At 43.6% G+C, this 25,252-nt stretch overlaps 1 protein-coding gene across 1 annotated transcript in view; it reads left to right on the top strand.

Moving 5' to 3' along the window:
- Positions 1-22,517, top strand: part of acbd6 (acyl-CoA binding domain containing 6) — a 31,818-nt gene extending 9,301 nt beyond the window's left edge. The window contains exons 6-8 of the mRNA XM_069680205.1: positions 1,090-1,179; positions 19,336-19,366; positions 21,635-22,517. Of these exons, the coding sequence (XP_069536306.1) occupies positions 1,090-1,179; positions 19,336-19,366; positions 21,635-21,789 (276 nt within the window). The 3' untranslated portion in view covers positions 21,790-22,517. The remainder of the gene's footprint in view (positions 1-1,089; positions 1,180-19,335; positions 19,367-21,634) is intronic.
- Positions 22,518-25,252: the final 2,735 nt, after the last annotated feature.

Here is a 25,252-nt window from a genome sequence, read left to right as displayed (position 1 = left end):
ATTTTTTTCTGTTAGTTGCTAACAAAGCATAAACAATGCTAAATAATAAACTCAGCACACGATTTATAACAAAAAGTCCACATTGTTTTGCATCTGTTACCTTTGGTTTACCTTCCCCGATTGGGCCATTTCAGCTCTTATCCTGGCAGACCTGTCCTAATCCTCTCTGATCAGATCAATCAAGGCTCCCCAAACTCTGAACACTTCTTTAAATGACGTGTTCGTAACTCTGAAAGCTGCACTCACTATTCTACACGCTCTGTGTTTTAGTATTCACTGCTGGTCTCCCGCTTAAAACTACATCCTTTTGGAAGCAGTAAACTCGCTGTGGAAAATGTGGCATGCATTCAGCAGCAGCACACCTGGAAGAGAGCATTAAAGAGCGAGCGAGCCAGTGAGTGAGTGAGTGAGAGAGACGAACTTATTTGTATTCTGGCCCGGCTCATAAGTCTCCATTTTAACATGCAGCCGTGGTGATCAATATGATTTAAGCAACAGAATTGGACTTGGAGAGTTTGCTTTACCTAATTGGCCTCACTGAAAAATGAGCTCGCTGGGTTTTATTAGAACAAGGATCTTAGACCTCAGAGGAGTGTGTTTGTGTTAGTGTGCATGTGTGTGTTATGTGTGGGGTCTCTGATCAGGGGGTTTCTCTTGTTTTGTGCACAGTGTGCCATCAATCAAGCTTTACAGACCGTGTGCAGGTTACGGTTATTTGTCTGTGAGACCTACACGCCTTGCTGCTCTTCTATACACACACACACACACACACACACTGCCATCTACATGTCTCTTCACTCTGTCTGCAATTTTTTTATAGAATTGAGGTCCGAAGACTCTGAGTTCTGAATGTTCGTACATTTATTTTGTCTTAAGCAAAGATACAGATCAAAGTCTAAGTTAACTTTGAGGGGTTTGTTCGACTGTGAGAACAGTGTCTGAGATGAAAGCCTAAACAGACATAGCACTACATGCGTTGACTCTAATTCCAACATATCAAATCCGTCGAATCTTGAGTTGTTCAAATTATTGCACATTCCTTTTCAAGTGTGCCGGTTGCTAGTAATCATCTTGTGTGTGTGTTTGCAGGGCCGGGCTCTCCTGCACTGGGCCTGTGACAGAGGACACAAGGAGCTGGTGTCGGTATTACTGCAGCACAAAGCAGAAATCAACGGTCAGGTGAGCTGCATTCGTCTCTTTTGCTGTCACTCTTTCTGAGATGTCTTCATCATTTAAGGACTATTTTCATCGGGCAATTGTTTTTGGCAACGAGATAGAAATAACTTTTTTTGCATTTGACAAGTACAGCTCCCATGAGTTTTTGACATATGTTATATGGACCGGAGCGACAAGTATTACACTTCAGCTTGCCCAAAAGCTCAATGAAAGTTATCCTCTTAAAAAATACATTGTGGAAGCAAAGTACGTGGAAAAGAGACATTGCCCTTAAATGAGCAGGACAAACATTCTTGCATAATTTTTGAGTCAATTCAAATGCTTTGAGTTAGCTTTGACACTAACTTTGAACGTGTTTGTTTGATGCATTGGAAATAACGTGGAAAAGTGAGACTTTATCCTAAAACAGGACACAAGTCCAGTGTTTGTATCTTGTTTTAAAAGTTATTACAGGATGTTGTGGTCTGTATTTGAATGTATGATAGATAGACTTTGGGTGTGAATGAAAGGAAAGTCCCTGCACACACGTGAACCCAAAGCACACAGTGACATCTCCAGCATCCCCGCTGCCCTCCTCTCCTCTCCCTCCATCCCCTCCAGAAGGTCACCTTTAATTCACTTTGTGCCACAGACAAATCCCTCAGGGCTTTAGCAGACAGAGTTAGCCGGTAGCTAGCTTTGTGTTTAGCCTCCCTGAGGTTTTAGCAGCATCCAGGAGGCTTTAGCTTTGGCGGTAAGCTGGCTCAGCTGCACATCGGAGAAATTACTCCTCTGCCCTGCACCAGCAGCAGCACGGCACAGTGCAGTTCAGCGCGCCGCACACTGAGGCTTTAACTGTAAGGCCGAATCAATTGGAAGTAATCAGGCAAATTGTTTTACGTTGCACAACCCACATAATCAGGACATTTCACAAATGACTTTCTCTTTTGTGGTCATGCGTGGCCTCTTTTGTTTTGAGTTCTCGCGGGGAGGAGGAGGGGATTTGTGGCGAGTTGTTCATAAAAGACTTAACAGTGGGATAACTACGAAACACTTCACTAATGATTTAGAGCCGTATCAAGATAATGACAGCAGGGGAGGATTGATGTACGGATGGAGGCTTTTGTCCTGTTGTAAGATGTATCGTATTTACAGTCGTGTATCTATCATTAAAATCTAAATCGGTTTTCGCTATGTGCCAAGATTTTCAGCAGTCAACGTGGGAGACATAAATCTATGGCCAGGTAGTGAACATGGACGGCTGAACTTGAGTACACCTTTTTGTTATTTCCTCGCACTTTTGGTTTGATCTTTAACTTTTTCAATCAAAACACTTGAAACTATTTTAATACCTAATTCTGAGCGTAATCGAGAGATTTCAGAAGAATTTCAATTGTTTTAAATCCTGTTTGACTTCTAAAAAAAAGGCATTTTCGAGGAAATATTTCTACGCCAAGGAATAAAAACATAGTATAATGTTTCAGAGGGAGCATTTTATAGTACTGAGTGCAGACATAGCCTGAATTCATGCATCCAGGACCTTCACCTGCGTGTCTCTCATGTGTCAGATGAAGCCAGGAGTGAATATTAAAGACACTGGACCTCTGCAGCAGAGCTACTGGAAGCAGATTTATGAGGTGGCGAAGAGGTGGCTGAGAGAAAAATATAGTCAGCTAAATCATACCACTCTGTCGCAATGCCAAATTATCTCACTCCGTGAAGCTTACAGAGCGATACGCCTCCCATTAGAACCTGCTCGGACATCCTTTTGTTCTGTTTTCTTCCTGGGGTGAGGTCAACGAGGAGAGGAGGAGAAGGAAAGGAGAGGAAAAGAGAGGAAAGGAAAGCAGCTTTTTTTTGCCTGTGCCACATAAAACAAAGAGTCTGGGATGTGTGTGTGTGTGTGTGTGTGTGTGTTCATGGGAGGAATAGAGGAATGTTTGCAGGCTGTTAGAGCGACCAGTAATCTCTCTTGACCTCTACCAACTGCCGAGCGACCAGTAAATAAAGATCAAACATGATTTATGCTTAATTTGTTGATTAAAAAGGGGAGGGGGGGACTTGAGAGTTTAAACAAAAAGTATTATTATTTGCTTGGCAGAGGAGGAAAATCGTTTGAAATTAATCAACTGATTGTTTTAGTGAATTGTTCCCAAACCCTGGTAACCTGCATTAAGAGCTTGTTTGATAGTTAATCCAGGATCAGGGCGGGGAGGGACAACAATAGGTAGCCGTGTGTGCGTGTGCGTTTGAATACACAGATCAGAGCTGAGCCACCTGCCAATTGTAGATCAGACCCTGGTGTTGGTGATGGACATCAAACCCCCCCCCCCCCCCCCCCCCCCCCTCCTCCTCCTCACTGTATCACTGCTCAAACAGCTAATACACGCAGAGAAAGTGGGGCACGCAGCTCCAACTGTGGGAAAGATGACAGTTAAACCTTCTTTAATGTAATAATGGAAATTAAGGCTTAAACACTGGACTTAAAGTCTGTGTGCTAGAATGTGTTTAAGAGCATTAATGAGGCATCAGCTTAAGTTAAGGACATTCCATCATATCACAACAGCAGTGCAAACAGATCACACAGTGTGAATGTATCAGTAATTAGGGTGAAGTTATCTTTGGATAAATCAGGAGGAGTATAATTTTAAAGACTTTACAAAGGCAGAGTATCAGACCAACTGTGTCCGTGTCATAGCTGGCCTTCAAAGCTTGGTCCCAAAGCAGCTTGACCTTATTTGTAAAATAGATCTGAAGAGAAACAGTGAAGTGACACATCAAAAAAATTCAGTTACAATAATTTATCGTGATTTTTTTTACACAGCTGTGTTAAATACTTGATTCTGTTATTTCTCGATAACAAACCGTTGTTATGAAGAACAGAGCATTGCTAGGGATGCAGCTCTAATCACACAATCTGGAGGACTAACTGTAATCATATCAATCCGCCAAAAAAAGTCTGGTAGATCCGACATCGGTCTGTTTATAGAGGGACAGAAAAGAACAGAGAGATCTACAAACTGAAACCGGCACATTAAGTAAACATTAAACAGAACAAAGTACAGGATGCGTCAGTGTTTAAAGACAGTGAATGAAAAAGAAAATGTCAACCGACTCTGACAGTGACGAGACAGAGCTGATTCCTGCGGTCTTGCTCACCTTGTCTTACCTCACCATCAGTGGAAATGTTTCCATTTAATGTGAGTGAAAGAAGTTAGGTTAGCCCATTTTAATGTGAGCAATATGAGCTCTTATTTTCAGAAGGCCAGAGTTAACCGTTGCTATGGACGCAGCTCTCACTGTGAATGTATTAAATTATACTATTTTAAAACGGAAAGATAATCATTCTTAAACTAATGAAATAACTTCCAGGAACTACTTCAGGGCTTCGCGTCAGGGTCCTGCTCACCCTGTCGTGGGTTCAATTACGCGATAACATCCTGTTCACTACACATTATCCCTTACATAATCATTACTCCAACTCCAACCCAAACCCAGCACTAGTTACAGAAACACCTTAAACACCTTACAGACATAAGTGTGGAACAGATCTTCTAGTCTACAGTAATTCTCTGCAAAATACTGATAAAGAGTATATTCTGTTCAACAGAAATGAAGATAACTCTCTCTAAAAATAATTAAGATTGGTGGTGATTTCAGGTTATAAATAGAACTAAAAGTTTGCCTTGTCATTGGTCTAGACGTGTGTTTGTGTGTCCACTCTCCCTGTGGTCGTTCCCCGTCCAGACGCTGTAATCCCACACCCACAGCTAAGCCTCACCACACACACACGCAACTTTTAGTTTTCAGGAGGAAATCCCAAACCTTCCTCTAACCCTCCCAACAAGCTGTAAAGGGTGTCCATGGAGACCAGAGAGGATATACCCGTTCAGGAGAAATTGGAGAGGAAGAGGAAGGGCTTCGGTTCAGAGGGGCTGCAGACTACAACAAAGGTCAGGAGTGGTCCACAGTGCAATGTCTGCCTTAGAGTGATTACTGAGCGGGGGAGTCACAGAGGTGGGATTAGGCTGACAAAGAGGGCCGACAGGTGAGACGCAGGTTACCACAACACAAACACAAAGCCAGGAAGGAAACATTGTGAAGGTTTAAGGAGATGATTTTGGGGAAAAGGGAGCACAAGTTTTAAAGAAATATCTCTTTCTCACATTCTTTTACTCATTCCTCCTTTTTTTCGTCTGTCTCCCCATTTTTCCCCTCTCCTCATCACTCTCCCCTCCCCTCCTCCATCCTAGCCCCCCCTTTCACTCCATCCCTCCCTCGCCTCCGCCTCTACTTTGTATTAAAACAACATGATCCATGAGGCGGGGAGGGCGACTCGCAGCACCAGTAATTCTAATTAATCCAGCGTGGTAGCACGGCCGCGGCAGGCCTCGAGCGCTCCCAGTCTATCAGATAGAAATTCATAACTTAATTGAGGTCAGAGCCTCGAGCCGGCAGAACAAAAGTCTCCAGCCAGGACCAGCTAGATCAATAGTAATAAATATCTGACTGGGCGGCACACAATTGGTGGCGGGAGAGCACACAACAAGTCTCGTGCACGTTGTGTGCATGTAGAGCCTGCAGGGACGTCTGTGCGGTTGTGGGCTGTTTGTTTGTGAGGAGTCGAACTTTAAAGACTGAGACTGGACTATTTAAGTCGGACTGTAGACTTAAAAAGGTTTCTGTGCTCAACTGGTAGTTTTGTGTTTGTCTGCTTGTGGTTAAAGAGAGGAGGGCTCTACACATAGATGTCTGCATGGCTGATTACCGTAGTAATAGCATGGTCTCTCTTTAGGTTTTGATGTATTGATATGATATTGATGGACTGTTGCTTTTGACAGATATTTCCTCTGTTAAATTACATTATACACACATTTTACATTTTACAATGATCTGCTCCAGTCTATTGTCAAACACTAGAGTGAGTATGATAAATAGGCAGGGCTTAGATACCCTCTGATATTAGCTGTTATACAACAGTTAGTTCCGACCAAGTAATCTGATTGGCATTCCATGAGTGCTGATATAGAGAACAACATCACTGGGACTTTTCACTCTGTGTATCACTCCGCCTCAGCCAGGTGTTCTGAATACTGTTAATTAACATTACAGCAGACCGTGTATGTCTACATTAATTGAGCTGGTACCTCTGAATCACACAGCAGATGATTGGTTGATGATGATAAAGTGAAACCTACAGATAAACAGCTGATCTGTGGTCACCTGTAGACACAGAGTGTAGGAGAATGTTTGGGTTGCCTAGCAACAAAAGTCCAGTTTCGGTTTTGGAACTAGTTGAGTTGGTGGAGCTGAAATAATAATCTGTAGTTGAGTTACTTTTTACTACTATTAGCCGCATGTATAACTGTATAAAAGCAACATCACACTCGAGGTCTAATGTTATACTGAATATCAGCACGTGATGCCGTGATGATATTCAGCACAACATCACGACCTCGAGTAACAAGACATTTGAAAACATTGTCTTCAATACATAGTTTGTTTTTCTTTTTATAGATATGACTCCACATTATTCCAGACCAACATTTTGAAAGGAGAGTGCTAATGCTAATGCTATGCTAATTTCAAGCTTCATATTTCACTCGGTGATAACTGTGGAGTAGTTTAGGATAATTTACACTTTATTGCGCATTCACACCTAAAGTCCGTTTGTTTGGTCTGACCAAAGACCAAATTGTTACAGTGTTGCATTTGGCCTCGAGTATGGTTTGTGTTCACACGGCAGCTTTACCGCCTCTCTGATTGGTCAGAATTTCCACGTGGTAAAACTCCCAGAAGTAAACAAAGTGAGAGAGCACACTCCTCCATCACACTCAACATGATCGCGGACTTTAATGTTTTAAAGTTTTTTTACTTTTAACCAACACTGTTCCACAGATCGCTCAGTTCCATCTCTTTTAGTTTTTCACTGAACAGTTTGAATATATCCGTGTTCTTGTGCGTTTCCACAAGCATCTGTGAAATTGTTTAGTCAGCCCATATTTCCATTTCCTGATTGCTCCCCCACGTCTGTCCTCTACTTATCTTGCTGCGTGTCTCTGCAAATGTCAGCACCCGTAAACATACTACGATGCACAGTTTTGAGTCTGTTAACGTTCTCACCAGAATCAAACCGGACCGTGTTTCGTTTGGAAACGGATCGAAACCCGTCTTTTCTAGCTGACCATGGTCCGGTTGTTATGTCCGCACCAGAGTTTGATTCCGGCGTTCACACCCCCTAAACGAACCGCAGCGAGGGGACAAACGCTCCAGGGTTCGGTTCAATTGGACCAAACAAGGCTGGTGTGAACCTGCCCCTTAATGTCCTAATTTTTCTCACAGTGGTGCTCTGTGCAGGCCATCATTCAGCCTCTGCCTGAAACGACTCAGTCAGCTCTGTCCCTTTAAGAAACCCCGCCCCTAGGCGCCCACTTTCTTCTGATTGGCCAGCTCTCTGAAGCCTGCTGAGGCTGCACCTTGTGACATCAAAAAGTGCAGCGTGTAGAAAAAACTGTCTAAAACCTGGCGTTATTTTTTACTATTTATTATTCATATTGAATACACACACAGTTTTAAAACCTGATATTACATTAAGGTATTTCCATGCTAAAAGCTGAGGCTGCTATACCACCCTTACACCAGGCAACAATCAATCATTATTTTCACATTAATCTGTAATATTCTTCACACCTCCCAAGAGTCCAAGAAGACATGTTTAACTTATATTAGCCATCAGCCTAAATGCGAGAGCTGATTAATTTAGAGGATCGAGATTCAAGATTGCAAAGTTATTAATCGATTGTGTTTCAGCTCCGTCTTTGGTTGGATGAACACGTTAGATTGTACCTTGTTAATTAGTTTAATAATCAAGTGCTATGACATACTGCAGATGTACTGCATGTTAAATTGGATTGAAAAAATATAAAGGCTGCAGTATAAATATGGACTACTGCAATTACCAAAGAGCACAAGGCCGCCCTTTTTTCTCTGAGTAAGACATGTTTGGGACAGCTCCCTAAAAAAACCTTCTTGTTTTGTGCCAAATCTCTGACTCACAAATCAACAACCATGTCAGAGATCATATTTCATTTTAATCAAACTGAACAGATTCATGCATTAGCATCTGTTCATGCACATTTTTCACCAAAAAGCATTGTAAACCTGGCTCATAATTTATAACGTTTCATACTGACGTTGCAATATTCAGCAAGAGTGAAATATTACAACCTTTTTTCTGTGGATTTTTATGCACGAACGCGAGCTTCGTGAATTCAAGCTCAGCCTGCTGGTGTAAACAAAGAGCACTGAACCCTCTCATCCGCGTCCTCTACTGTGGTGTCAACTACATGTGTGATAAAAGTGCTAAACACACACTCTAACACACACTCACACACACACACACCATGGTGGTTGATTGAAATTCTTCTGGTGGAGGCATTATTACACGTTCGTATCCCTCCCCTTTCCCAGCACAGCCTCCTATAAGTAATGGCTCAGTCAGGCCAGTCATAACAAATATCCAGCTAGATTCGTCATAATTGTGTGTGCGCATGTATGTTTGTGTGTGTGTGTGTGTGTGTGTGTTTGTAATTGTTCAATCTATCCCCCAGAATATATAGGGTCTTTAAGAAAGAGAAGAGGTGGGAATCAAAGAATAAAAATGGAGTATAAAATAGGACGGAGGGGAAATGAAGCAGGTAAACAAAGATATGAGATGGACACAAGTACTGTTTGGATGATATGATAATATAAACTGTTATACTATAATAATTTGATTGAGATCTTGCCATACTGTTCAGTAGCTTATGTCCCTTTCACCGGGCCGGTTGTGGCTCAGAGGTAGAGTGGGTCGCCCTCCATTCGGAATGTCAATGGTTTGATCCCCAGGTCCTCCAGTCTACAAGTTGAAATGTACTAGTTGCTCCTGAGGCATTCATCTCATTCACTGAATTGCCATTGTTGACTGTATTGAATATCAATTACATTTAGTGGGATACAGAATTGTATCCGTAATGTCCTTCTACATATATACACCAATCAGCCTTAACATTATGACCACCTGCCTAATACTGTGTAGGTCCCCCTTTTGCCCCCAAAACAGCCCTGACCCGTTGAGGCATGGACTCCACTAGACCTCTGAAGGTGTGCTGAGGTATCTGGCACCAAGACGTTAGCAGCAGATCTTTTAAGTCCTGTAAGTTGCGAGGTGGGGCCTCCATGGATCGGTTTATCCAGCACATCCCACAGACGCTTGATTGGATTGAGATCTGAGGAATTTGGAGGCCAAATCAACACCTTGAACTCGTCGTGCTCCTCAAACCATTCCTGAACCATTCTTGCAGTGTGGCAGGGCACATTATCCTGCTGAAAGAGGCCTCTGCAATAAGGGAATATCATTTCGTGTTTCGTTACGTGTCAAAGTAACATCCACATGAATGGCAGGACCCAAGGTTTCACAGCAGCACATTGCCCAAAGCATCACACTGCCTTCTTCCCATAGTGCATCCTGGTGTCATGTCTTTCACAGGACGCACACGGCCATCCACATGATGTACAAGAAAACGTGATTAATCAGACCAGGCCGCCTTCTTTCATTGCTCCGTGGTCCAGTTCTGATGGTCATGTGCCCATTGAAGGTGCTTTGGGGTCAGACAGGGGTCAGCATGGGCAGCCTGACCGGTCTGCGGCTCCACGGCCCCATACGCAACAAACTTTATCAGCAGTTTGAGCCACAGTAGCTCTTCTGTTGGATCGGACCACACAGGCCAGCCTTCGCTCACCAGGCGCATAAGTGAGCCTTGGTCGCCCCATGAACCTTCCTCCGGTTCAGCGATTTGGACCACTTTTGGTAGGTACTGATCACTGCAGACCGGGAACACCCAGAAGAGCTGCAGTTTTGGAGATGCGCTGACCCAGTCGTCACCATTACAATTCGGCCCTTGTCAAAGTCGCTCACATCCTTGCACTTGCCTATTTGTCCTGCTTCCAACACGTCAACTTCGAGGACAAAATGTTCACTTTACTTGTCAGTTGTCATAATGTTATGTTTGATATTATAGTATATAGAAGGTAGTATAGTATAATAGTAGTATTTAAGGCAGAATGATTTTGCTCTGAATTTTCTGATGTTTACTTATTTTCCTTTGGAGGTTAACACTTGTTAGGTGGAGAGAGGAGAATCTATCAGACAGGTCTTTTAAAAACTTTACCATTTCCAAGCAAAGAGGATTCAGAACACACATAAAACCCTCCAAACACACACCTTGACGTTTTATAAGCCCCACTCTAAGATGCTCTTAAAGGATTCATATTTAGTACTCGCTGCACATTAGCCGGACTCGATGAAATGAAAGCCGTTGCAGCGCTGTGTTAAAAGGACCTATCGGACACAGATACAGTTATGAATCTATAATACGAGCACTCAGAAAAGAGCCAGCGACTTGACAGTAATAGTGCGGCCTAAAGAGCCATTCCAGCAGGTAACAGTCCTCTTTGCCATCATCAGCTGTTGTTCCTTTCTTATTGGCCACTCTCTGGGCCTTGCCTACACTCAACTATTTGATTTCCATCGTTCTTAACCATCCACATAAATTGTCAGGAGCATTAAAGCTGTCCTCGACCGTTTCAGACAGAAGGAGGGGGGGGGGAGAGTGAGAGAGTGAGAGCGGGATACAGACAGCGAGGGGAGGGGACGGGGGTGAGGAGAGAGAATAAACAAAGTAAGTGTTTTGCCTTCCATCAGTCTCCCCGCAGTACTCAGCTTTATGAGTCCCTCACTCCAAATGCCTCAGCCGCAGCCCCCAGCTGCCTGGCCATTGATTTTCATATTACACTCTTTTATGTATTTATTTATTTCATATATTTCTTTTTAAACATCATCGATGAGCCGCAGGAGGACAGACGGGGGGCCTCTGGCGATGTGGAGTCTCAGGCTCGACCTTATCCTCCTCCCTGATGGCTTTAATGGAGGCTAAGGTGTCCCACGGGAACAAGCAAGCACGGCGACATGGGGAGGGGAGGGACGTACAGGGGAGGAAGAAGTGCAGGAAGAAAGCAGGGTTAAAGAGAAGGGAGATTCTCAGAAGAGAAGAGGTTTCTTTTGTCTGGTGTGACGGAGAAAGACATGACACAAAGGAGTTGTTTTTTTTGATCGGTTGTCCTTTCCTGGAATAAGGTGTGTCACTCTTTTGGGCCTCTTGACAACTCTTACACAATAGATATCTATAATCCCCGGCATCCTCCAGGACCCCGGTCAGCTCCGGACCAGTGACTCACTTAGGATTCCCCCCCCAAACCATCATGTTGCTGATAGCAGCTTTGGGTGTAAGGGAGGGAGGAAGGGGGATCATCGGAGCACCTGAAGGACACTCTCAGGAGGTGTGAAGGGCAGCGAGTTTGGCGTCAGGCTAATTTGACCGCGGGTGGCAGTGCTCACACGCTGAGTGGCAAGGTTACCTCTCCCTGCTCAGAGAGGAGACCCAGATTCAATTAGGGGCTGGCCTCGGTCTGCAGATCCTTTTAACATGGGGGGGGGCTTCCCAATGCACACACACACACATGTTGGGGGATAAACACATACGAAACATACATATGAACAAACCCATGTGCATGCACTGGCCTTTAAATACATACTTGAGATTACAGGGATAATTCTGCTTTGTCAAATACCATTTTTTATATCATTTTTAGTCACAAAGTTTTTCCAAGGTGGCCTTATCTCTTACTTTTGAGATTGATTTCTTTAGATGGATCCATTACAATGAGCCTCTTCTACCTTGCTTTAGTCTCTTTCATATCAAGGTAAAGCCTATCTCTATCAACAGATATCTGCACATGAGCACAGTCTGTAGTTCTTATGTAGTGTAAGCCTTGTGGTTTCAGTTTGTTAAAGAAAAGGGAATTGGCTAGTGTCCTTTGAGTGGGTTTTAGTTGTATGCAGAAAAACGGTCTGTTCGGAGACCATAAGAGGTGGACACATTGGCCATAATGCCATTTCTCTAATATGATGCATTTATATTCAGAGATCTGTTAATAACGATTAGCCATAGACTCCAAAGGCAGTTTTCCCATCTTAAGTGGCTAGTCGGACAGTGAAGAGCGACCAGCGCACGAAGGAGGATGTCATGGCTCCGATATCCGTTATCAGGTACAGTTATCAGGATATCCGCCAGTTATTCCAGAAACACATAAATGTTAGCTGTTGTCCCCAGTGGCTCAAGTGTTGTCAGGCCGAGTACTTCGAATTTGAAGATGAAAGTTTGTTGCCGCGTGTGACAGAATACTTTTCATCATGATGATGTTATAATCTTTCTTCCTGTGAGTTTGGGATAATTTCAAATTTGACGTCTGTTCTAGCTGAATTTAAATCTCAGGTGTCCCTAACTACGGAAATGCATCCGTACATTATATTTACTCCGTTTTCCGGGGCGAGTTAATTAAAGTAGTTTTCTTGAGATCTTGTCTTATTTATCTCGTTATCTCGGGATAATAAAGCTGGTTTTCCCTTGATAACAGGATAATTTTCCGGCTATCTAGAAGACGAATCAACAGGCTGGTCACTGTGATATTACAGACCAGGATGTTCCATGCTGCCGTTGCTCACACTCATGAGGGAAGTTAAGCCTGTTTCTATGTTTGTGTTGTGCTTTTGCAACCCTGGGGATACAAGTTATAATCATCTGATGTTACGGTGGTGCAGCGTTGTTATCTCGAGATAATGAAATGTCGAGAGCTCAAGAAAACCGGGAATGACTCGTTATCACGAAAAAACTGGTAAATAAAATGTGTGGATGCATGTCCGCTTAGGGCTTCCGTACTTAACGGCACCAAAAAGGTAAAAAGCTTTATTTCTGAATAATTTAAACTTCAAAATAAAAAAGACCAAATGTTCTCTTATAGATAAAGAACATCAAGCAGCTTCCAAGTCACTTTTAGTTGCTTTTCTCACCATTCTGAAAATCAATGACTGCATGTGACGCAACGTGAACTCCACGGAGCAAACAGAATTCATGCTTATTTTTCTGCTTCCAATGATGTTGGTGCTGTAGCTGCTCTGCGTACAGATGGGACCCGGTGAAGGAGAGTCCTCCTCCTCCTCCATCTTCCTCACATCTGTGTTCTGCTTTCTGATTAATGGCACCTGCTCATCATAATGCTATCTGCCTGAATCTGCATACCAATGATCCCAGTCGCCTATCGATTCACCCCTCATCTTTCCCACACACACAACCCCCCCCCCCTCTCTCCCTCTCCCCCTCCCCATCCCCCTACTACTGTCATTATAAAAGTCAGCAGCTGCTGCATGCATTGATCATAAATCATAATTGCTTGTCCATTTTTCCCCACTTGTTTAATGTTGCTGTCAGGGACAGTAGGGAGGGGGGAGAAAGGGGGGAGGCGGGGAGAAAGGGGGGAGGCGGGGAGAAAAGCCGGGGGAAAGTTTTACTGAGGCAGGGAAAGATGATGAAGACAGGGATGGAGGATAAAGAGAGAGGAGAAGAAAGAAATAGATCTTTCAAACTACAATGGGAAAGTCTTTACACATGTTTCATACTGTTAGCTTGTGGCCCTTTGAGGAACAGGCCTATTTTCTTTTAGCATTTTCTGATAAGAGACTCTGTGCTTTCTCCAGTCTCACATTCTCCAGCAGACTCCACAGCTGGCGGTGGATTTGTCAGACCTTTCACCTCTACAATCCCTCCTCGAATCTCCAACACAGACAAACGGAATGAAAAGCAGACGACTAAAATCTTGTTTCAAGCTTCTGTGTCCTATTTATATCCCTGACTGCGCTAAGTTTCCGCCTTTGATATACCCCTGATCCTTTCAATGCTGCTGTAAACAGCTGTGTTGACTGTTTGGTGTATTCTTGTCCCGTCGTGCCCGGTCTGTGAAGGCAGAGGGAGAAAACAAGTGAAAGCACTGTTTGGACGGGAACATCTGTGACAGTTTGTGTGTTCTCTGTGGATAAGCAGAGGAACAGACAAGGTTTTATTTGATCCTGGTCGGCCTCAGTCTGCTCACTGCTGCACTTTTTTAAGATAATCTGTCTGAAAAAGAGGTTCAGTCTTTTATCTACAGAAAATGGTAACTGATTAAGATACCAACAAAAGGCTTGAATAATGCAAGTTCATATTCATTTTTAAACAAAACAATACTAATGTTTTAACTAAGGAAGAGTTCAGATTTATATTTAGTGGACTGACCCTCATTTTTAATCACAGCTTTCATACGTCTCGGCATGCTCTCCACCAGTCTCTCACATTGCTACTGGGTGACGTTAGGCCACTCGTTGCGCAAAAATTCAAGCAGCTCGGCTTTGTCCGACGGCTTGTGACCATCCACCTTCCTCTTGATCACATTCAGGAAGTTTTCAGTGGGGTTCAGATCTGGATTGGGCTGGCCATGACATGAAGAAAGAGATGCTGATTTAAGGACAATTTGGAGTGGTCTCTTAATTTACTGGAGCTGTATGTACCAACAATAATGTGGCCTCTGTCTACGTTTCTTTTTCTTTAGATACTGTAAGTTTTGGTTTGATTTATAGTTGTCCTCATAGAAGTAATTGAATCGGCCTCCAATACTGCCTAATATTAAGGGCGTTTTCGTACCGTACCTGATTGCCCCCCCTCTCCTCTCCCCCACCGCTCAGCTTTCACATTAATATTTTCGTTCTGTACCCGAGTACACTTGCGATAGGACTCTGAAGCAGAAGATGTCTGTAATGCACCTCAAAAACAAAGAGAAGAAGAAGAGTATCATCAACTACGGAACATTGTTTATGTTGTTGTTCCAGTGTAGACAAGCGTGATCCCAAGCCCATACAATGGAGCTGACCTTTGCACTATGTCTACTATTATTCATATTTTGGAGAAAATATCAAGAGCGACCCTCTCACCTACATTCCTACGGTATCAGCCCCGGCCGTGCAGTTCAGAGGATGAGATCGGTGGTGCTGCATGCATAGGCAGATTTCGGAGGAGACATTATAAAAAGCAGTCCACTTCCTGGGTTTGGTGCGGTTAGCTTTCACACCTGATGCGTACCGTACCTGAGTACACATGTACCGTACTCAAGACCACCTTTTCAAGTGTACCCAGGAACGGATCAACGAACCGTGCCCAAGTACGGTACACAGTGTTCACACTAATCAAACCAACTGGGCTTTGGGGTCAAGTGTACTCCGATCCGGGCCCAGGTCCCTAATGTGAAAGCCCCCGAATTGTCTGGTATCGGGTATTGGTTATCGCCGACTATGCCGGTCAATGCACTGATTCAATATCGTAACCAATTAGCCCAAAATAATCAACTGGTTTCAGGTAGATTATCATGTGACCAAAACAACAGCATGTGGTGCTACTAGCAGAGAGTGTAATGCTGGTCAAAGTGAGCAAAATATCAGCAATAAGTTACCACCAGTGTTACGTTTTTTTAATCTAGGTTTCAGAATCGATATTGGGAAGACAAAGGTATCAGAAGGACTTACGGTATTATTATTTTGATCTGTATAGTCTTACAATAAAAGACTGCTCTCCTTTCTCTCCACATCTCTAACTTGCCTTCTTCTCTTTCATCCATCTTGCTTCACATCGTTTGTGTGCTAGAAATGATAGATTGGACTTACTTAAATTCAGCAAAAACTGCAGTTGTACTAATAGATCAATCCCCATCCATGCTGCTCCTAAGCATATTGCTGCACCCCATTAGGGTGATACACTACACAGTGCTGGATCTGGTATTGTGCAAGCTGCTGCTTTTATTGAGCACTCTGCTGACATCCAGCCCAGCGTTTCTGCACCGCAAGGGGAAACTTTGGATGACATGTAAAAAGCAGGGGGTTCGGTGCGACATGGCTCCGTAATGGGATGGGAACAGGGGGGTGCTACGGTAGGCTTACTGCAGGTATTGCAGGGGGGTAAGAGGGATGGGGAGGAGGGAGTGTCTCTTCCAGGCTGCTTCAAAAGCAAATGGAAGACAATCCAATTTCCTGTGATTCCATCAAGCCTGCGTCCTGGATGCAGGGGCATTAGGGAAGGCTGAGAGGACGGGCCGCTGACCCCTCACATGAACATGCAGGAAGCATGTACGCTGAGCACACTGGCACTAGCACTTTTCCTTTATACTTACAGCGTCAAAAATAGATTCAGTTTTATGAACAATCAACCTCTCATTCATGCTTTTGAGTGGGTGCGTTCGTGCGGCTGTTGAGCAACAAACGGCAGATTAGCGCTCGCTGCAGATTAGCGCTTAAACCCCTTACACTTTAATTATAACTGTATGTATTTGTGTGCATCAGGGTCTTTTATTTTGCCCCCACTGTAAACATCTGTCACTGTCCCATTGTGGCGTGTGTGTGTGTGTGTTCTCATGCTGTTCTGCCCACTCTCTCTGTCTCCCTCTTTCTCTCTCAAGAATCAACATCATTGTGACAGACAGACACAACGTCCCCAATACATCACAGGTTGGGATTTGACTCGCAGACAGACAGCATTGTTGTCCTGGGTTAACTGCGGCACGCTTTCCACGCTGGTGGCGATTTGCATCTGTGCTCTGTGATCCACCCAGAGGGAATAGAAAGCTCTAATCCAATCAGCAGGTCCCTGAAGTGCTGCCCCTGTGAGAGAGAGAGGGAGGGAGAGAGAGAGAGGGAGACACAACAATAGGATCACTCTGTACCGAGTCCAGCTAGAGAGGTGAGGCAGGAAAGAGACGGAAAAGCAGAAGGAATGGAAAGGAGGGATTGAAAAGGATTAAGATTGAGGCGGAGACTGAGCGGGAAAGAGGGAGAAAGGTGGAGGAGGTAATGAAAGGAGAGTTGTAATGAAAAAAAGAGATGAGGGAGGTGTGGTTTGGAAGAAGAAGAAGAGGAGGAAGGATTGGAAGAGGGAAGAGGAAGGACAGGGAAGTAACCAAAACCTGAAGGTGCATGAGAGGATGTGCTGGTAGAAGGGCAGAGGTGCAGACACTAATGAATAATTTCACCACAGCAGTTTTAGTCATTTGGAAGTATTTCCTCTGCAGTGACATTTTTGGGCGCAGAAGGAAATGTCACTGCGTCTGCCGGCTTCTAATCTGTCTCTGTGCGAGTGAGACCATTGTTCTTGGCTCTTGTTCTGAGACTGCAGGCAACAGTTTGACCATTTATCATCATTATGAGGTGCTAAGGCAGGCTGGAACAGTGATTAAGAACCGAATCTGCTGTTGATGAGGCCTGTCATATATTGCGTCCTGTTATACCTGCACACACACACACACACACACACACACACACACACTCTTCCCCATCCCTGTCCCCAATCCACAGTTCTAACAAGAGTTATATCTCCACCATTGACCTCTTCACCCCAAGTATCATTTTTACTGTTCAAAAGACACACACCCACAAATCCACACACACTCACACACACACCTCTGATTTTCTGGTCCCCCTCTGACACTCATTCCCTCTCATCTCTCCATTGTCCCTGAGCTGCTGTGTGTCAGGGTCAGATAGCCTCCATGGTTAATTTATTTAAAGGACAAGGCTGTAAATTCTGTGAGATTTTGTATCCTTAACATAACCAACTAAGAAGAATTGTCTGCCTATCCAAAGCCTGACATTCCCCTGTTACATAGACCTTCAAAAGTCTTTAAAATAATCAGTGAGACTGTTACACGTGCACCGTCCTGCTGCTGTAAATACTCACTAAACATTGGTTGTGTGTGAATCTGTGGCAGAAAATAGTCCCTAATGAAAGTCCACCTTGTTTGCTAAACACCATAGTGCCCTGGTGTTTTAGAAAATACTATTTTTTTAAAAACAAGAACAATATATGTGGATGACATTTTTAAAAACAAGTCTTAGGGCTGAGTGTCACAGACAGGATAAGGAAGCCAAAGAGTGTTTAATGCTCTCCATGTAATAATAGTTATTTTCTTAGGCACTGTGTCTTTGCATTTAACCCATATACACTTTATGTTTTATATTTGAGCTGTTATTTTTGCAGTGCTCTTATTTTGTACTGTCATTTTGGAGCAATCTAGCACTTGGGTTCATACGGCTTCAGTTAGTGCTGCCTCTATGTAACTAACTATTTACAGTGAAACTGAGACGCACCACAAACAGATGAACGGGCGCTCCTCTTGGGGTTTTAATGAACCAAGAAAAGACACCATTTATTTTGCTGACATATCTGGAGGGGGAACTCACTTCACTTTTGTTCTGAACACACGGTCGCTTCTCAAGTTGCTAACTGGACTGTAAACAATGCAGCGCACGGAAAAGGAAGTCATGACTGAAGTTCTTATCGCTAACCGCTGGCTAAACTGGACATGACCTGCTCACTGTTTCTCCAAGATGCTATATTATTGTCAGATAGATGGATGAAAATTAATACACAGTATCATATGTTATTGCTCTGACAATCATTACCATCTATCGAGTTGGAAAATCTGCTCATGTCAGTCTTTAACTTGAAAAAGAACAGAAAGAAGTGTGGACAAACAACAGAACACCAGCCTGTAATGCCACAAAAAGAAAACAGCAATCATGTCAAAGGTCCAACATTAGGAGTAACTGAAGCGATTCAGCTGTAAACTGTTGGTCTGTATCCCCTTTAACTCGAACCACTTCAAATGCAACGCACCGTAACACTCATAAAGCTAGCTTACTGAGTCTCTCTAAAGCAGCAGGACAATTGAAAAAACACCAGCCTCATTCTTCAACACCTCTCCTGTAGTGTCAGCTCCAACCACAATCTGAGTAAGAGGTAGATACGATGGCTTCAGATGTAGGGTGGGGGCAGAAACTGGTCAGTGTTTGGGTTTATATGCATTTTTCTGGAGGCACCTGCTGAGTTGTAATATGTTGAGTTTTTAGACGCTCATTGTTTCAGGTTACTCAGAGCTGAAAGTTGAAACATTTACAGGTCACATGTTTCTTAAATCAATATCTCATCTTCTCATAATCCATCTTCTGGAACAATGAAAACATGGTGCGAACAAGTAGGAGGTAATTGGTGTTTTAGGAGCTGAAAGTTTTCCTGTTGAGTCTCGGGAAGTTTGAACAAAGTAATTTGCTATTTCTCTCTCCCCAGCTGCTGGTGATTTATATTTTGTTTGTTCCTAATATTATTCTTTGAATGTGCACTCTCTGGGTTTGTTTTTCTCCCCTGAAGACTTTTGTTTGTTTTTGTCTTACAGGATAATGAAGGACAGACAGCACTACATTATGGTAAGAAGGCCTCTTTTTTTATTCTCCGCTGTCCAAAATGTAGAAAGTGTATATTTAAAATGGTGAATATTTGCTGCTTTATAAACAGCAGTCTGTTTTCTGTACACACGCCTGCTCTTTTGCAACACTCGTCTCAAATTTGTCGTCTTTCTCATCTCTTCTTTGTCCTCTCTACCCTGCATTCCTCATCTTTTTCACCCAGTGTCTTTCACTTCTCTTTGTGGTATCCCGTGGCTGCATGTGTGAGTGTGTGTGTGCGTCCTTTGGTATGTGTGGATGCCTGTCTGGTTTTGTTCTGCGCGTGTGTGTAATAATCGCCAGGCCTCCCAAAGGAAATCAGCACTGGTCCTCAGACTCCCCTGACCCTCTCATGCCCCAACACTCATGTCCCTGAGGGGCGGTTCCCCTGTCCTCTATGTGTGTGTTGCTACGCCATCTGTCCCCCAGTTTTGTAGCGTTTGGGTTGGCATGTTGCATCACCCAGCGTAGATCTGCACACACACAAACACACCGGGCAGAGGAAGCCCTGAGGATGGGGCATAAAAAGATGACTAATAAACATAAGCGATGAACTCCGAGAGACAAATAGCAGAGAATGAAAATTCATTCCCACCTCTCTTTGCACAGGGCCACAGCGGCTGGCAAGTGATTAATTGAGGGTTTACTGCTCACCATAAATTGTTCTCCTCCTCCACGGCTCCCCCGAGGGCCGGCCACTTTTTACAGCTCAAGGCCCAGGCGAGACACCCGCCACGCTCGCACACACACACACAGGGCTGGCTAAATAAAATACTGTTTAGAGCAACAAGAGGAGGACTGCATGCGTGGCTGGAAAAATAAGCCAAGCTTTGTTAGTCTGATTTGGCTGAAAGATAAGTGGTTCTTGTAGCGTTTGACACCTACACACCCTCATACGACTCATAGACACAGCCTGAGCGTGCACACACACTTTCACACGTGCTCGCATGCATTCCAATGTATCATCATATCTCATGCACACACACTCCTCCTGCCAGCCTGCCCGCCAGCCACCCCTGGGCTGGAGGTTAAAAGGCCTGGCTGTCAATCACCGCGGCTGCTGACATCAGCGATCATGGCGCAGCACAGAGTCTGCTCTTTAAGAGGAGCGAGCGAGTGACACCGACGGAGGAGAGGAGCACTCAGAACAAGAGAGGAGGAGAGCGGAGATGAGCGGGTGGGGGGTGAGGTGCCAGAGGGGCGAGAGGTGCATCAGGAAAGCGGGGAACCCACTAACTGGGTTAAGAGAGTGCAAGTCCCCCCACCCCCCATTCGCTCATCCCTCCTTTAAGCAAGAGAGAGAGAGAGGGAGAGAAGACCCTTTTAGTGGGGCACAAATTGCCAATGGGGCAGAAATGAAGTGTTTGAGAGAAGCACAGGTCCAACCCAGTGTCAGTGCTGGACCTGCAGATGGGCTTTTCATTAACTGCAGCGCTGTGCATAGTGTATTAAAGTACAGTACATAGAAGAAAAGGATTGTGGGAAAATGTAACCTGGTAAGAATAAATGACAAAGGGACTCCTCTGATGATGCCACGTCTTTGTTTCAACGAGAAGTTTATGCTAGCAGCATAAGCACAGCGCTTCTTTGTGCTAATGCTAACTCTGTCACGGCAATATGCTCACAATGACACTGCAAACATGTGTAGCAGGTGTACGTTTGATATGTTGCCATCTTTTTTTAGCATATTAGCATGCTAACAATGTCTTATTAGCGGTAAACACAAAGCAGAGCAGCGGCTAATGGGTGTTTCATTAGTTTGGGAGTGATTTGGTCATCAACCAAAGTAATAAGCACAAAAAGTCAGGGGATTGCGTAAGTCAACAATATAATGTCATGGCAAAACATTCATTGGGACTTCTCACACACTCGAAGAAGTGTGAGCACCTTATGTCGCTAAAGGAAAAGTCAGGTAATCACAAAAGGTGTTGGGATAGCATCAGGGAACCATAAACATCTGTAGCTATTTTGCTGCTAATCCATCCTGGAAATATTTCACTGGATAGGTACACACTTTAACCTGCTGTACGCTCTTGGAAACGTCAGAGAATCACCAAAGTCACTGGGATTCATCCTGTGTGTGCCATGAATGTCTGTTGAAAATGTCCAGCCTGTAGCTGTCCGTAAAGCTATGCTGCTAGCAAAGCTTAAAAGCTAAGTGCCTTTCACAGAGCTAGCCAAAATGCTCTCTTCTTCACTGTTTTCTTCTCTTCCTAACTCCTCCCATTATTGTCCTTCTTATTTTCGTAGCATCGGCGTGCGAGTTCGCCGACATCGTCGAGCTCCTCCTGAACGCTGGAGCCGACCCGTCTATCAAAGACATGGAGGGCTCTCTTCCCGAGGAGGTGACCGAATCCAGCGCCATCTCCTCTCTCCTGCGTCAGTACACCGCTCCCAAAGGCTAGATCACCCGCCTGCCACCACCCGCTCCCCGCCCCCGCCCCCTGTCTCCCTCTGTTCATCCCCAGCAGTTAGTAAACCAGGATTTCAAAGGTTTTATTCAACTTTATTTCCAAATACTTGAGGTGAGTTTGATTTTGTTGGATTAGCTCTTTGGAACGACGGGGCGTAAACGTTAGCCCCTTCCATTTGAGAAGACACGTGAACTGAAGCGCACCACATGTATTCTTATTCACCTAAATACTGACTTTATATTTCCAGTAGGGTTGGGTGATATGAAGATTGTTCTGGGATAAGAAAGATCTGTCAACTGTATGAGATACATTTAATACCTCTCGCAGTTTTAGATCATTGCAGGAAATGTTGCAAATCAATCAGCAGGACTGCTTATTGGCAATATTAGAATGACCGGATTTGTGCATCGATGTGATCGAGTATCTAAAGTCGCCAGAGGAACCAAAAACATTCCCATCCTCTTATTTTATTTATTAACAATATAAACTTCCTGAAAAGTCATATCACACATACTGTATGTGGTAATTGCAATATAAAATGACTTACTCTACTAGAAGACTTTATACATATCACCCACTCCTACTGCCCAGGTCTGACCACCAGCCAGGCCTTTTAGTCTGGGTCGGCCCTCTCTGACCGTTTGCTCATGAATCAGTTGTGTTACGTTCAAGGAATGCTTTAATCATTTGTCCTTTATCGCATTAAAGTCTTCAACAAATCTATTCCCTCTGGCTTCTTCTCTGTGCATTAAATAACTTACAGTCAACATAATATGATGGTAGCTCTATCATAGGGTTGTACTTTAACATTCATAGTATTAAGTTGGGCTGCAACAAACCATTATGTTTAATGTCCATTAATCTGTGGACTCATTTCTTTATTGATTGGTCTGTTTTCTTCTATAAAATGTCAGAAAATTGTGATCAGTGTTTCCCAGAGCCCAAGGTGACTTATTGTCCACTACCCAAACAGATTCAGTTTACATGCTAGTAAAAAAGAAGGAAAAAAATCACTTGTAAGAAGCAGAATACACTTTTACCGATTATTAAAACAGCTTCAAATATAATGTAATAGTTGACAACTTATACATGTTTCAGTTAGTGGTTGCATCTTTAATATAAATCCTGCAAGAATACAGAGTATACTGCCGTGTTGACAGGCCTTATACAAGTAAATCCATCCTAAACCTAAACTGACATCCCGCTTTACTATTTACCACGTAAACCGAAACCTTAGATGATCTGTAAAGATTAAAGGGAGGGTATTATATGCATTTCAAGCTTCATATTTCACTCTGATACCTGTGGAGTAGCTTAGCACAATTTACAGTTAAAAAAACTCCTCATTTTTCTCACACTGGTGCTCTGTGCAGGCCCTCATGCAGCCTCTGTCTGAAACGACTCAGTCAGCTCTGTCCCTTTAAGAAACCCCGCCCCTACAAGCCCACTTTCTCCTGCTGTGACATCACAAAATGCAGCATGTTGAAAAAACTGCATGAAACCCGGCGTTCACAGCAGCCTGCAGACTGAGCTGAGAAGCCTGGGGATTACTCCAACATACTTTTACCTACAGATTTAAAACTTCACCCACGTTTAGTCTGGACATCCAACATTGTAACATTATATATATGTGTTAAAATGTGAAACAGCATAACACCCCCTCTGTGTACCTTACACTTACAGTTGCAGATACAGTTTGGATACATGGACATTTTTACTAAGCTTAATCATACAGTAGTAAATAAGCATTTGTGTTTGAGTTTAAATGCTTTACAAAAATACAGGTAAGTTACATTAAGCATGCCTTAAAAGAGCAGACAACAAAAAGTTATGAATGGAAAAAAACGTTCAACATTTAAAGCAAGAAAACGGTTAATATAACAACAACATACTGCGCTCAAAGTCCAACCAAGTGACTGAGCAAAAAATAACAATGCAGTTTGTGTGTACGAGCACACTTTTAACTACTGTATAATTACGTATCATTCCAAACGGCACTAATTTGTCTCGCTTAACTTCCTCATCCACACAGCATACGCTCAACCTACTTCGCATCCAACTCTGTACTCTACAACCTGCCTGTGTAGTATTATGTCACATAGGAGAGATCTGGATGTTCTCCAAAAATAACCAACACATGGTCTGAGTCCAAATCTGCTTTCCTCATCCTCAAGCCCCTCTGATCAGCACATTCTCTCTGCCTCGCCTCACACACACACACACACAAACACACACACACACACACACACACAATCCATTAGATGAAAATACACTAAATCTGTATCCTTGATCTTTAACTACAGCCTCATGAAGATGCACATTTTGTACACAACAAAGCTTAATCCTCTGACACGCTCCCTTGCTCCACGCCTGCCCTCATCCCCCCAATGTTTGACTCCAATCTGCCCCGACACAAGGCGTTAGATAACCGTCTCAACATGTCTGCCTGCAGCCTGTCACTCACTCACAGATCTAAGACGGCGGTGGATCGTCTACATTTGTAGTCATCACCAGGGACAGCCACTTCAAATTCAGTCTTTGTCTGGACAGCTGTTGTACAGTGCCTGCAGCGGATTGAGATGCAAGCGAGCCGTGCTAAAACATGAGCTGAATTAAAATCTCTCCACGTAATGTTTATGTATCTGCATCCACGTCCTGTCCTTCCCTCCTTTACAAATTGCAAAAAAAGAGGCCTGAAAGTATCATCATTCACTTTGGTAGACTCCAGCCATAGAGCCTTCCTCCATGTCTGCATCTCCGCTCATGAATTTTGAGGAGGACCCCTACTCGAGCTGAGAAGGAACCTTTTGAGTATTCAACCTGAGTCTGAGACAGGACGCGCTACAATCCCACAAAGAGACGACCAGCGACCATCTTTTTGTTATGAATTCCATCCACATGCACCATTAGGATGTTGGTGTATCTCTAAAGCCTGTTTGGGGCCCGCTGTTGTCTCCTCGTTGCTTCCGTAACCCCGTTATGCTGCTTTGAGGTAAGAGAGGGTGACGGCAGTCTTGCTTCGCCCCCCAGATCGTCTGCGAGACTCTGACACTAAGCCCATTATGCTTCCATTATGGGGCTTCAATTTTCCTCTGAGCTTTTCACTTTTGACACTGCAGCTCCCTCCCTCTCCAAACCGCAGACTCACACACACACACACACACACACACACACACACAATATCATTCAGCCTCTCTGAATATTTATACATTTTTCAGAGGTGAAAGTGATGAGCTACATCTATTAAAAGAGTAAACTTAAGCACAGTTTTGAGGTACCAGTACTTTGCTTGAGTACTCCACTTGGTGCAACTTTTTTTATTCTACTGCCCCATGTTTAAAAAGCAAAATCACAACAACTTTTAACAGTATGAAGATATTAAACAGAAAATGCAAAGAAGAAATTTTCAATATATCACATTTCAACTTAATACAATGTCATTTTAGAGAGTATG

This window comes from Semicossyphus pulcher, unplaced genomic scaffold (genome assembly GCF_022749685.1).
Source record: "Semicossyphus pulcher isolate SPU_LCO1_2020_fin unplaced genomic scaffold, fSemPul1.0.p SCAF_4, whole genome shotgun sequence".
NCBI lineage: Eukaryota > Metazoa > Chordata > Actinopteri > Labriformes > Labridae > Semicossyphus > Semicossyphus pulcher.
This window is presented reverse-complemented; position numbering and strand designations above follow the sequence as displayed.